This window comes from Populus euphratica, unplaced genomic scaffold, assembly GCF_000495115.2.
Source record: "Populus euphratica unplaced genomic scaffold, PopEup_1.0 scaffold251.1, whole genome shotgun sequence".
NCBI lineage: Eukaryota > Viridiplantae > Streptophyta > Magnoliopsida > Malpighiales > Salicaceae > Populus > Populus euphratica.
In genome coordinates this window covers 274,676-289,012 of record NW_011499988.1, presented here as the reverse complement: position 1 = coordinate 289,012, position 14,337 = coordinate 274,676, and the positions used below count along the sequence as shown (strand labels likewise).

General features: G+C 29.1%; 2 protein-coding genes across 2 annotated transcripts; one reads left to right on the top strand and one right to left on the bottom strand.

Moving 5' to 3' along the window:
- The first annotated feature begins 7,007 nt into the window (after positions 1–7,007).
- LOC105140228 (L-tryptophan--pyruvate aminotransferase 1) lies at positions 7,008–10,381 on the top strand. The gene is made up of 5 exons (XM_011046971.1): positions 7,008–7,166; positions 7,376–7,679; positions 9,033–9,313; positions 9,472–9,764; positions 9,881–10,381. The coding sequence occupies exons 1-5, from the start codon at positions 7,060–7,062 to the stop codon at positions 10,084–10,086; spliced, it is 1,191 nt and encodes a 396-aa protein (XP_011045273.1). The 5' UTR covers positions 7,008–7,059; the 3' UTR covers positions 10,087–10,381.
- Positions 10,382–10,490: 109 nt separating this feature from the next.
- On the bottom strand, positions 10,491–12,574 carry LOC105140229 (disease resistance protein RPM1-like). The gene has a single exon (XM_011046972.1). The coding sequence runs from the start codon at positions 12,387–12,389 to the stop codon at positions 10,749–10,751; it is 1,641 nt and encodes a 546-aa protein (XP_011045274.1). The 5' UTR covers positions 12,390–12,574; the 3' UTR covers positions 10,491–10,748.
- Between the last annotated feature and the right edge of the window lie 1,763 nt (positions 12,575–14,337).

The following is a 14,337-nucleotide window of genomic DNA, read 5'->3' as shown; positions in this document are numbered from 1 at the left end:
TTTATTACCATTTTTTTTATCTTCATTTTTCTGTAACATCTTTTATAGTTTTTCCTTTTTTTCTTTACATTTTTTTTTGGAAACAAATATTATTTTTTATTTTTTAAGCTTTGAATATTTATCACTCTACACTTTGTTTATTTATACAATTATTTTTGTTCTTATTTTTATTCTTTTTTAATTTTGTAATTTTTTTCTTTACACTTTTGTTTTTGAAAAATTTGTATACAAAGACCAAGAAAACAATATTTTATTATATCAATTGCAACATTGTTCCATTTATCTACTACGTTATTTAGTTTTTGTATATTTTTATTAGTATATGATTTTAATTATATTTAAGTTTTGATTTTTTTAATTTACAATTGTATTTTTTACTTGATGTTCAAAAAATATATTAATAACACCTACACATTAATTCTTTACAAAAATGGTGTGTTTCCTGTAGAAATGGCATAATGTAAATTTGCAATTTTTTTCTATGGAGGTGGAAAAGTTGTGATTTTAAGGGTTTCTTTAGAAAACAACTTTTTGTATATATATTGTTTATATACTTGGTATTTTTATCATTTTATATTTAGCCTATTTATCACAATTTTTTTCTCATTGTCATTTTTTTATAATATTTTTTTTAGGTTTTTCTTTTTTTTTCTTTTCATTTAACTATAATTTGATTAACTATTTCAAGTTATAGAGGCTAATGATATCAATGAGGTATACTGATGTCAACGCTACCATGATTACAGAGAGCTTAAGGATACCAAGATGAATAATATTGATATATTTGGAAATCTAATAAGTTTTTGATATTATTTTGATAGATATGGGTATTAATTAAATGATTTTTACACTTATTTTTTTGAAAAATTAGTATACAAAGACTAAGAAAATGATGTTTCATTATAGCAATTGCAACATTGTTTTATTCTTTTGCCATATTAAAAATTAGCTTGAAATTTTATATGTTTTTATTAACGTGTATAATCTTAACTATATTTTTATTATATATATGCATCGACTTTTTGATTTATAGATATATTTTTTACTTGATGTCAAAAAAATATTAATAACACTTACACATTAATTATTTTACATTAGAAAAAAAAATATTCAACTTATAGCTAGACGAGTTAAATAAACACACTAATACTTTATTTTTTGTATTTATTGGCACATATAATTCTTGATGTATTTAATTAAATGCATACATATAATTTTTTTTATTTATAATTAGAATAAAAAACACATTTGAAAAGCTTGAATATTTATTTATTTATTTTCCAAAAAAAAATTATTGAACCCGTAGCGAAGTGTAAGTCAAATAATTAGTATATACTAACCACTAACATTTCAATACTAAAACATAATTCAATTTTATATCTCTAATTTTTATTTTAGTATGGTTAAAATTAATTTCATACTATTTTATAATGTTCAGATAGTTATGAAAATAATAGTTTCAAGAAATGTACTTAGTGGTTAAGAAGCTTTCTTCATCTTTGTGCTTCCTAAACTCAAACCTTAAAATCAACACTAAGAAGAATTTATTTTAAAAAGAAATAATACATTAATTTTTTTAAATTGTTCAAGAATAGACTTAGTTTTAATTTACATGCAAGCTAACTTAAAAATACCATTTGTCATCAAATAAAAAAAGATATGTTTTTCTTTTTTCACTTTTACTATTTGTTTTATATTTCAACATGTCTACCAAGTGTTTGTTTTTTAGGTAGTTTTTGTGATTGTTGTTTAAAAAAATATGGTTAGTTATAATTAGTTGAATTTAGATATATATTTGATAAAAATCATGGTGAAGTTTATATATAGCAAAAAACATTTACAAAATGTTTGGTAGAAATGTGTTACAGTTATTTTTTAAAGTGCTTTTCATTTAAAAATACATCAAAATAATATTATTTTATTTTAAAAAATTATTATTTTTCATATCAGTGCATTAAAAGTGATCTGAAAACACCAAAAATATATCAATTTAAAGCAAATAAAAAAATTTAAATTTTTTCAAAAGCATTTTTGAAATACAAAAATAAATAGAGTTTTATGAAACTCAATTAAAAAAATATATAAAAACTATTTTATAAAAATTATATTTTAAATTTATTTTTTTTAATAAATACCACAATATAAAACACAATTTATTTTATTCTCGAAACAGAGAGGACAGCTTAAAGCAAAAACAATACAAATTTCCCACGAACGATCCATTGGCCCGATGAACCCCTTAACTCGAGCCCTGTCACCTTCAACTCGGTTCTGAATTTCTTCTGATCACTTGGTAGGAGCCCTAACTTCCTTCCTTACGTGCTCGGAAGGATACAGGTTGGATCTGCATTTCTTTGGGCTTGGGCCTACACACACTGCACCACGACACCTTCATTTAACATTTTGTAAAATGGAAAAATACATTTTATTTAAATAATAATAATAATAATAAATACATCAGTGAGTACACACACAGGAAGGATATTAAATTGTCTTGGTTCATTACCCAACTCAATGCGTTGGAGGTTGGACGGTTAATTCATATTAATCAAAATAATATAATTAAATTTTAAAAAATTCAAAATAGTATTATTTTGTAATTTAAAAAAAATTAAACTAAATTTTAATATTATCAACTAGATCGATTCTAGAATTTGTTTTTTCTATAACAAGCCTAGATGAGAGGTCATAAATGAATTCTAAATTAATAATGGACTAAGCTTGTTAACTATATTCTTAAATGATTTTAAAAATATATTTTTTCATATTAATGATTATAAATTCTTACAAATATAAACTAAATTTGAATTCTAAAAATAAAAATAAAAAACAAATCTTCCTTACCGGAGAAAAGATATGATTTTTAGAAAAGTAAAAACAAGAACTTTAACTATAAATAGAAAGTAGAAGGTTGCTCTGAACAACTTTTGTTTTTTTAGGCATTTTTGCATTCAAACTTTTCTTTATTTTTCTTGACTGGATTTATTTATTTGATATTGAATTAAATTTATAATAATAAATGAAATAGAAGGACTTTTCTATGGTGTGGTTAGCTATATATTTTATTTTTTATCTTTAAATTTTATATTTTTATCATAATTCCGAGCCTAATTGTTTTCTAAATAGGCTATAAAAAGGTATGATAAAGGAAAAAAAAAAGAAAATGAAAAAAAGAAAGCCAGGTGTTCAAGTGTTCATCTCACTGGTGAAACCGAAACAATATTTAATTTTTTTTTATTGTTTTGTTAATAATAACAAGTCTAAATGCAAAGAAAGTTTGAAAAGCCCCATGTTTGATCATTGAAGGGCACATGCCTCATCATCATTGATGGCACGTGATATTCAAGCCGACCATCCATCAGTCATGGATTACTGTTTTCTTGCACGAAGCAGATCACGTGTTGGTGGGCGTTCGAATGTGCTATATGCCTTTTTTTTTAGAAAAAAAAATACGCAATAGAAAAAAATATTTTAAAAATAATTTAGGTAAAATTGAGAGAATCAACTGCATGAAAATAATAGAAAGATCAATTGTCTTAATAATACTAATCTAAACGCACACTTATATTAAATATTAATAAAGGGAAAGTCTAACAAATTAAATTAAATTAAAAAAATTAAAATCAAGAATCTAAACCCTGTTTATTGTAATAGCATAATAACAACAATTTTCTTAAGGACTGAAACCTTTATCTTAGACATTAGGGGTAATGTAATATTGTTTATTTTAAATTATGTAAGGGTGTATTAGTCTTTTTATTTTTCATGCACAATAAAATTATATAGTTGTCCCTCAAATAAAAAAAATATTTTAATATATGTTTAGGGTAATTTTAATTTTTTTATTTTTTAAAAAACAGTTAAATGACAACTTTCACTAAACTCTCCTTCTAAGCCTTTTGATTCTTTTATTGTGGTTAGTATGTTAATATTATTAAATATTATTTTTTAAAAAAATTATTACAATGTGTGGAGCATTCATAAGCTTGTGGCTGGCTCCAGTATCTTTTAGATCAGATAATGTTTATTGATTTGTTTGGTTACTAAACACGATATTTAATGATACTTTAAAAACATTTTTATGTCATTTCAATGATAAAATGATACGTGCATTAAATATATATCTGATTTGATATTAACAATTATTTTTTATTTTTTTCTCTCCACCTTAAATTTTAAGTCAAATTGTTCAAAATTTCATACCAATCCCTTTAATTTTTTCATCTTAACATTTGATCATTATCCTTTTAATTACTATTTATTTTATTTTGAATAGTAAAAAAATAGAATTCCTTTTTAGTCTCACCCCTTCTTTTTTATTATTTTTATCTTTTAAATTTGATCTTCATTTTATTGATTGCTATTTGTTCTATTTGAGATTATTTTTATTTATTTTTTACTATTTCATTCTCTCTAAGTTTATTTTCTATTTAAATTTGATTCTCATTCTTTTGATTGTTATTTTTTTTATTTTTGCAAAGTTTTAAAATTTATATTTTTTTATTTCTTCCTTCAATATTAAATTAGTTATGAATTAAGTTTCTTGATTGTATTTGGATTTATAATTGTATTTGGGTCTATGATTGCATGGGTTACAAATTTTAGATATTAACTTGACTTTAAGTGGTTTGCTCAAATTTACTTGTTTTTTCTTTCTTTATTTAACCTCTTGTTTTTTTTTTAAAAATTTTATCATTTAATATTTATTTAATTGGAGGCTAATCTTTGTTATTTTTATTTATTAGCTTTCTATAGAGTTTTTCACTTATTTTTAAAATAACTCAGCTTATCTCAAGTCTTTTTATTTTTTATTGAATTTTCTTTGGTTGAGTTTTTATATTGATATTTTTTTTATTCCATCCTCAATATTTGGAATAGTTTTTTTTAATAATTTATTTAACCTCATGGTTTTTAGTTAATCTAAACTAAAAAATATTTGGAATAATATTTGGTTCGCTTAAATTTACTTGTTTTTTCTTTTTTTCTTTATTTAACCTTATGTTTTTTTTTAAAAAAATTATCATTTAATATTTATTCAATTGGAGACTAATCTCTATTATTTTTATTTATTAGCTTTCTATAGAGTTTTCACTTATTTTTTAAATAACTCAACTTATCTCAAGTCTTTTTATTTTTTATTCTTTATTGAATTTTTTTTGGGTGAGTTTTTAAATTGATTTTTTTATTCCATCCTCAATATTTGGAATAATGTTTTTGAATAATTTATAAAATCAGATTATTTTTTTAATTTCACTCCCTTTTACTTTTTTAATCTTTCAAATTTGATTTTTATTATTTTGATTGCTATTTAGTTTATTTAAAATATTTTTTTAAATTAACTTTTTTACAATTTCATCTTCCTTAACGTTTTTTTCATATAAACTTTGATTCTAATCTTTTTTATTGTTATTTTTTTTTTACTTTAACAAGTGTTTTAAACTATTAAGGTTTTTCCTATTTCAGCATTTAATATTAAATTGATTAGGAATTTAGCTTTTATATTAAGTCTATATCCAAGATTTTGAGAGTTGTGAGTTTAGAGGTTAACTAAAGTTTAGAAAGTTCGTTTGAGTTAGCTTTTTTTTTTTTTCTTTTAATTTTATCATTCATCATTTATTCAATTGAAAACTAGAATTTGTTATTTTTATTTATTTTTTTGTTGAATTTTTCAATGATTTTGAAAATGTCCCTGATTATCTCGAGTTTTTTTTGGTTATTTCTTGAATTTTCTAAATTAAATTTTTTATATGATTCTATCCTTCAATACTAAATTGATTAAGAATTAAGATTTTCTAAATTTATTTTTATATCAACACATCAAAACAATAAAAAAATATAAAAAATATAAAATTATTTAAAAATAATATTTGACCATATTCTCAAACACATTTTTAATTGATTGGTTGATATATTAGTTGTTTCTCATTTAGAAACTTTATTTGTACAACATCTTTCACCTTGCTTGTTTTTGCGTTTTAAAATTTTTTTAAAAAAAATTTAATTTTTTCTCTTTGTTTTAGATTAATATATTTTGATGTTTTTAAATTATTTTAATGTTTTGATGTCAAAAATAATTGTTTTAAAAATAATATTATTTTAATATATTTTTAAATAGAAAATATTTTAGAAAATAAAGGCAGTTATATTTCCAATTATATATAATTAGCAGGTTGTGTACCGGTGAGCAGCGTTCTATATATTGCATGTGAGTTTTTTTTTTAACAATAAGGGTATTTTTATGCTAGTTTACACATCAATTGAGATTTTTTTGTTCTAATAAATTCTCAAACGTTATCGTCAAAGTTTAAACCTAGAAAAAAAAAGGTAGCAAATATTCTAATTAACCATCAAACTAATTCTTTAAGATTACACATATATATATATATATATATATGATGTTTGAATTCATTGTATCTTTCCGTCAATGATAATATGTTAATATGGGTTAGGAATAATTATGGAATGGACACAAACAAAATTGCATTTGACAGATAATCTTGCAACTTTTCTTGAGAAAATATAGAATAATATATATAATTACAAAAGTACTCTAGATGCTTGGTAACTAAATAAAAATAAAAAACCAAAGTAACTCTACTTGACTTATTTTTGGATTTAAAACATCCAAAAACATATTTCTCCCAATTCACCATGCAATGTCAATATAGATTATCTACTTTTAAAACCATCTAAACCATTCTTAATCTCATTTTTACCTTATAATACATACACACACACACATATATATATAGTGACATGGAATGGTGTTCTATTTTGGATTGCTTTTATATTGTCTCACGCCATTGCCGTCCTTTAATTTTTCTTTCATGGCACAATCCCAAAACATAGAGCAAGAATAAAAACACTCCCACGAATAATATAACGTGTACTCTCATATACAGAATTGAAGTAAAAAGAAGAAGAAGAAGTTTCTGACGCATCATTAATTTAGTATAAATACAGGTGTTTGCATATCCCATCGAAGCACGTAAACGAGAAACCACGAGCACTGACTGTAGTAGAGGAAACCAAAAGAAGAGAAGAGAATAGAAGAGAAAAATGGGCGGTTTAGAGAATGGAGCAACCAATAACCAAAACTCTTCTCCGACGACAACCAAGCCCACAAAGACAGGTCTCTCGCCGGATTCCATGATCAATCTGGATCAGTAAGTTCACGATTATTAAACTCTTTTGTTTTCTATCGGAAATTAAAAGCATACACCACCTCGTTGTGGCTACATTGCGCCGGTGCAATGGCCTGGCTAGTCATTTACGGTTTAACAGTTTTAGTTTGGTATAATTATCACGTAGTGCTGTTATCTGGGATAGGTTTTTTCTAACGTACGAGGAAGTGACGTGTTCTGCGGAAATGCAGGGGAGATCCAACGTTGTTCGAGCCATACTGGAGGAAAGTGGGAGACAAGTGTACGCTGGTGATTGAAGGATGTGATTTGATGAGCTATTTCAGCGATATTAGCAACATTTGCCGGTTTTTGCAGCCACAACTTGGTGATGCCCTCAAGCGACTGCATCGCGTTGTTGGAAATGCATTAACAGAGGATCGCCTCATCGTGGTTGGGACAGGTTCAACACAGCTCTTAAGGGCTGCTCTGTATGCTCTCTCTTCTCCTGCTGATCGCCACCCCGTCAGTCTTGTAGCTGCCGCTCCTTTTTACTCGGTAGCCACCGCTCTCTTCCTCATCTAACTTCTTTCAGTTTACATAATTTGGTGCAAGTCTTTACATGCTTTCATCACGTGATCTGACGGTGTAAAACCAGACTCAATACTGGCTTAATAACCTTCTAATGGAACTCAATGCCGATCCTCAAACGATTGGATTGAGCTCCCTTTAAGTTAGGGATAGCATGATCCGTTATATTAAGAAAATCTATATATTAATCTAAATCACAATATTTGAGATATATTTTACTTGGTGGGCAAAACTTTTTTTATTTTTAAAATTAATAATTATCTTCTTTATTTGAGAAAATTCAAATTAAAATTTCCAAAATCAACGTTATAATTTTATTTTTTTGACATGATGAGGCATGTCACCTCTGATATTAGAGGAGTCAGATCCTCTTAGGATGTATACGTAGGAGATCTGAAACCAGCCAAGACAGTTTTGACAAGTCAAAGTCAAACCAACAAGAGTATATAATATAATCTTTTATGTTGTTTATTTGTCTTGCATAAAACAGAACTGCTTAAATTTATTTTACTTTTTTTTAATTTCTCATGCATTTATTTATTTAGAGAACCATCTTTGCCTGGTTAAGGAAATTAAGCTTGGCCGGCAGCCATGAGTGAAAAAGTCGCGCGTACGAGATCATTAAGATTATTTCTGAAAAAGAAAGAGCTTAATTTAATAAAAACATCACGTTAATGGTATTTCTTACAAATAAAATAACTCATTAATCGATAAATAAAAAGGAGTGCTGTTTGTAACAAAAGACATGGCGACAAACATGTTCCTTAAAGAGAAACTAAGATTTAGGTAACATAACCATGTCTAGTTTGTGTCAAAACTGGGGAGAACTTGCGCCTGGCGTTTGCTACGCGAGCAGGAACAAAGATGATTCATCTTAGAAAATAGCAAATCCATCTCCCTGTTGCGGTCCTTGGAGCAGACAACTTTGCATGTTACCCACATTTTCCACAAACTTTGCTGCAGAACCTCATGCACTTGCTTAATATTATAACACTAAGTTCTTGAGTTCATTTAATTATATCATATGCAATCGGCCATCAACAGAGTTGCAAATGCTTGACTGCTTGCATGCTTATTCACATGCATTTATTTACGCATATGTGATTAATTAATCCATAATGAGATTGCAAGTTTTCTTAATTTCCTGTTCATGTTCCTTGACTGACAAAATACTAATTCAAGACATATATTGGTTTCTTACCTCATGGTACGTCTATGGTAACAAAAGAAGAAGAAAGAGGACAGGTCAATTCTCTGGCGCCCTTTATTCGTCGTGGAAGATTAATTCATCTATGTGCTTGTGATTTTCATTGCCTGCAGGGATATAAAGATCAGGCAGAATTCCTGCGTTCAGGACTCTATAAATGGGAGGGAGATGCACACACCTTTGATAAGGATGGACCTTATATTGAGGTCGTAACGTCGCCGAATAATCCTGATGGTGCTATCCGAGAAGCTGTGGTGAACCGTGGGGAAGGGAAGCTTGTCTATGATCTTGCCTACTACTGGCCACAATACACGCCTATCATTCAACCCTTGGATCATGATATTATGCTGTTCACATTTTCCAAATGCACTGGACATGCTGGTTCCCGTATTGGGTGAGCAGGACATTCTTTAGTTAAGAGATTAATGTCGCTATGCACGACTTGTTGTTGGAATAAGAAGATCGCCACGATATATTATTATGCTTTGCCTATGTTTAATTTGTAGTTCGTTCTTGTTCCCTTCTGCTAATTATTTTGTTTCCAAATTGAAGCTGGGCACTTGTTAAGGATAAAGAGGTAGCTAGAAAGATGACTGAATACATGCAGATCAGTTCCATCGGTGTATCTAAAGAATCTCAGATTCGAGCTGCAAAGATTCTTGGAGTGCTTGGCGAAGGTTGTAGGACTGCTGATTCAGAGAACTTTTTTGAGTATAGCCATAGCATTCTGAAAGAAAGGTGGGAGAGATTGCGAAATGTTGTCAAAAACAGCAGAGTCTTCTGTCTGCCAAAGTACCCACGAGATTACTGCAACTTCACTGGAAAGTACATGGATTCAAATCCTGGTAATGCTCATAATTAGATCAATATTATTTTTGTTACTTTTGAAATAGGACACCCCAACTTTATTGTAGGCTCATTTGAAAAGCTCTTCTAACATATTTTGCTTTTCTGCAAACAGCTTTTGCATGGTTGCACAGCAAGGAGGATATAGACTGGGAGAGTCGTTTAAGAGAGCATAAGATAATAGCAAGAAGTGGGGAGCGGTTTGGGGCTAGTCCAAAGTATGTCAGAATAAGCATGTTTAGTCCACCAGAAGCCTTTAACCTTTTCTTGGAGAGGTTATCAGCAATCATCGACAATACCATTGGAAATGTAGTGACTTGATACATGGGACGAGAAGAAAGCTCTATCTTCAAATAAATTGTTCTTATCACGCCTGTATTAGAGAACATTAAGAGGACACAGTAGGATCTAGGCTAGCTAGGGATACAGGGTAGTTCATACTCGTACATCCGATGGTTTATTCAAATTTTAATGCGATGTAGACCCATTATTTGCTACGCCTTTGATTCCATGTAAACACGGAATGGGATGTATAATTTATATGAACTGTTGCCAATATAATAGACGTGTTTCTTATCTAGCAAGTCCAATTCCAAACGAAAAAAACAAGAATAAAAAAACAACAATATAACTGTCTCCTTGATTTTCTAATGATTCAATCCCTAGAGAGAAATCTACAAGAAGGGCAATTCTACAGAATAATTAGATAATAATCCAGATATTACGGAAATGCAAATAGATAAACACATCGTTCATCATCAAGATGGATTTTTTGAAGTCTAGTACACTGGTTTCTCCGCTGGAGATTGCACAAATTTAGGTATACAAGACAGTAGAGGATAGCATTCTTCACCAGAATATTGAAGTAAATGAACAGAAAGCAGGAGATGATATTTGAGGAGTAAAGCAAAAGCATTACATCCTTGAAAGACTTCCTATGGAAACTAGTGTGGTTAATGTTTTTCCATTTCTTGGTTGGAAAATCAAAGGTCAACCATCCAAATATTTGGGACATGCTCGATCTTGTAATTCTCTTCACCCATCAATCGCCTTCTAAGGTCTGGATGGCAGGGGAGGAAATGCAGATCTTGAAGTGTGGCAATGTTCTGCAGCCCATCGGGGAGAAAAATCAAGTTTCTACAGCTACGAAAACAAAGATAACTTAAACGTGGAAAAGCTCCGGTTTCAATTTCAGTCCATTCCGCCAGGAACTCAGAAGCAATTGTGAGAGTTTCCAGCATAGGGAAACCACCAGCATTGCAAAATTCTTTACCAATGTGCCTTGCCTTGTAGGCTTTCCAGAGATTAAGATGCTTCAATTTGGGAAGCAACTGAAGGACTGAAGTTGGATTCTCCGATAGATAAGAATTGAATAATGATAGGCGGGTGAGGTTTTCCATGGAGGCAAACCAAACGGGCATCTCAATTAATCCCCCCCGTAAGAAAAACTTTTGAAGAAGTGGGGGAGGAGAAAACGCATCCAATTCAGGAAAAATTGAGGAAGGTGTATCTTCAAAGTAGTTTTCCTCTGCTTCTAGCGATAGGGATGTGAGGTTTTCCATCTTCTTTATAGCTGCAAACAGCTCACTGGCATGATCGTCAGCCACACGCTTAACGCCGAGCTCTCGTAGCTGGGTTATGGCAATCAATTCCATGGCAATATCATCTCCACCATAAATACCAGACAAAGTGTGAAGATTTACCAATGTTCCAATGCCCTTCGGAACTCTAATTCCACAATCATTACTGCTGTCGGACATTAGAAGGTGTCTCAACTGTTGGATATGCAGAATTTGTATTGGTAGTTTGCGTAGTTTTCGACACCTCCTTATATCCAAAGTTTGCAGTCTTTTAAGATTCCCTAAAGTCCCTGGAAGCTCATCTAGATATGAGTTAACCAAGCCTAAGTACCTCAGGTGAATCAAGTCTCCCAATTCATCAGGTAAGCACTCTATCTTGCCATCCAAATCCAACACCAACAGAAAGTGCATACCACAAACATTTCTCATATAGGCCCGTGAAAGGCCTCGGGAAGAACCAAAAGAATAACCACGGTGTGTACTATCAATAAATAGAGATTGAATTAGAAGGCCTTCAACGTTAGGATAGATATCCCTTCCATCATCTCTGATCCGTAAACGCACAGGTGAGTTGGCACTTTTAGAAACAAAATCTTGTTTCTCCAATTTAAGAATACATAACCGGAGATACGAGGCAGGGACTTTTACTTCAGCCCATATTGGTTCTTTTTGAAGCATTCCTAGGTCAATCAATTCCTTGAGAACATTTTCTGCTACATCCTCCATGATATCCCCTGGTCTGTCTTCTATAAGACCTTCAGCCAACAAAAGCCGAACTAGTTTTCCTATCTCTACACCAGATCTCCCACAAACAATGGCAGAGTAGTCTAGGCATGACTTAAGGTAATCAGGAAGCTTTGCATAATTTGATTTGAAAGTTTCTGAAGAAGAACTCTCACCTGTGATGTCAGCGACTCTTGATGAGCGTAATCCTTCTGCTGCTGATGTGCTTAGAAAAAAACTAGCTTCAGATTCATTCCCCAGAATTTCCTCGGTAACCACGTCAGGTTTGCCCATCTCTTGAGTGAAGTTGAAATAAGGCATGGTTGGATATTATCAGCTCTAACAAACGCTAATGAAGTCCTGGTTTGCATCTGCTGTGCATCTCAGAACAGAATTTACATTGTAAGATTATTTGTTGTATCTAGAAATATTTGAAGTCAACGTCAGTGATGGCAATGAACCAGCCGAGGTGCTTCCTGGGTTGGTGGGGGCCGAAAGATAAAGTATATAATGCTGCTTGGTTAATCAAAAATCCGACCCTGCCGCCTACCCAATAGCCTAAATTCACAACATTTGTCAAAGGATGGTTGCTGCAGATTTTAATTTGCTTACGTATAGTATCAGGGAGAGAAGAAAGTTTAAAGCATTCTTGAATCTCTCCTAAGCTCTATAATAAGTTCGTAGTTTTTTACTTGCATTACTGCGCGAGTTAGATAAAAAAAAATAAAAATTGTCTTTTAAAAGATAGAAATGTATCGGGAAATAAAAATTTTAAAGTATATTAAATGAAATATTTTTAAAATATTTAAATGGTGATGTATTTAGCACAATTCTTTTTAAAAAAAAATATTAAGACCCTACTAATCCAGATTAATTATGATTAACATTTACAATTCATGATTCAAATATGAGATGGTGATGAGCTTATAAAATTTATATTAAAATAAATTAAAAATTTTAATTTTAACAAACCAAAATATTAAATCTAGAAAAGAAAACACTTATGGAGCTGGTTACTTTTTCTAGTACGGCTAAAGGGAAAAATCACCTCTAACATACTTTCTTCTTATAGCCAAATTTATTAATATCAAAATTAATATTTTTTTTTATAGCTGAAATATGGTTTGATGAAAGCTTTTTTTTTTATTATTATTATTTTCTCTATCCTTTCTCAACTTACACAAACTAGAAAGTGAGGAAATTGTTGTTTTAGGACCGTCATGCACACTTATAAAACTATACCAATAAAATATGACAAAAAAAAAAAACATAGAGACTAAATTGTTTTTTCTCATGACCCATGAATATTAAAACAGACACCATGGATGCACAGTGCAATTCATAGTGTTTTGTTTCCTGGGAAATAATAAGAATCGTTAACAAAAAGCTCCAAAACTTTTAGTTTTTTTGCAAGTGCAATTTCTCATGGCCATGTTTGAAATATATTTTTATTTAATTTTATAGTAATTAAAATAATTATTTGTAATAATTCCAATAATTTAAATCTTTGACTAAAAAATGTATTTTCTTAGTGAAAATTCCCTTTTTTATTCATATATTTCTTGATTTCTACTAAAACATGTCTTTGTTTTCATAATTAAGGTTTTTTAAATAAAATTATAACATGATTTGAAAAGTAAGATACAAGAAATAAATAAACAAATAAAAGAATCATGCTTTCGTAATTTTAAAAAATCACAGGACTACCACCAATTAAAAAAATGAATCTACTCTTAGAAATCATTAAATGCTATAAATGATTATTTTGATGTATTATAAAAAAAAATTATAACGCAAGAATCAAATAACTTTAACAATGTCTTTGTTTTTATAATTAAGATTTTCTAAATAAAAATATATCATGATTTGAAAAGTAAGATATAATAAATAAATAAATATCCTATAATTTTAAAAAATTATAAGACTACCACTAATTATAAAAACAAATCCACTCTTGGAAATCGTTGAATCTTATAAATGATTATTTTGATGTATTATAGAAATTTTTTTATAATGCAAGAAAGTTAAACAAAATATTTCTTATTTCCCCTTCAATAAATTCTTCTTTTTGGTTTTGAAGGGAATGATCCCATGTTGCTCCTATTTATTACCAAACTAAAGAATCAAATTATCATTATATTTATTCGGTTCTTTCTTTTCATATCCAATACTCAATAATTATCGCAACACAAATCTCATTTTTATAAACCTAAAATTAAACCTCTCCATCAAACACTCCATTAGCTAGGATTTTAATAGTTTAAACATT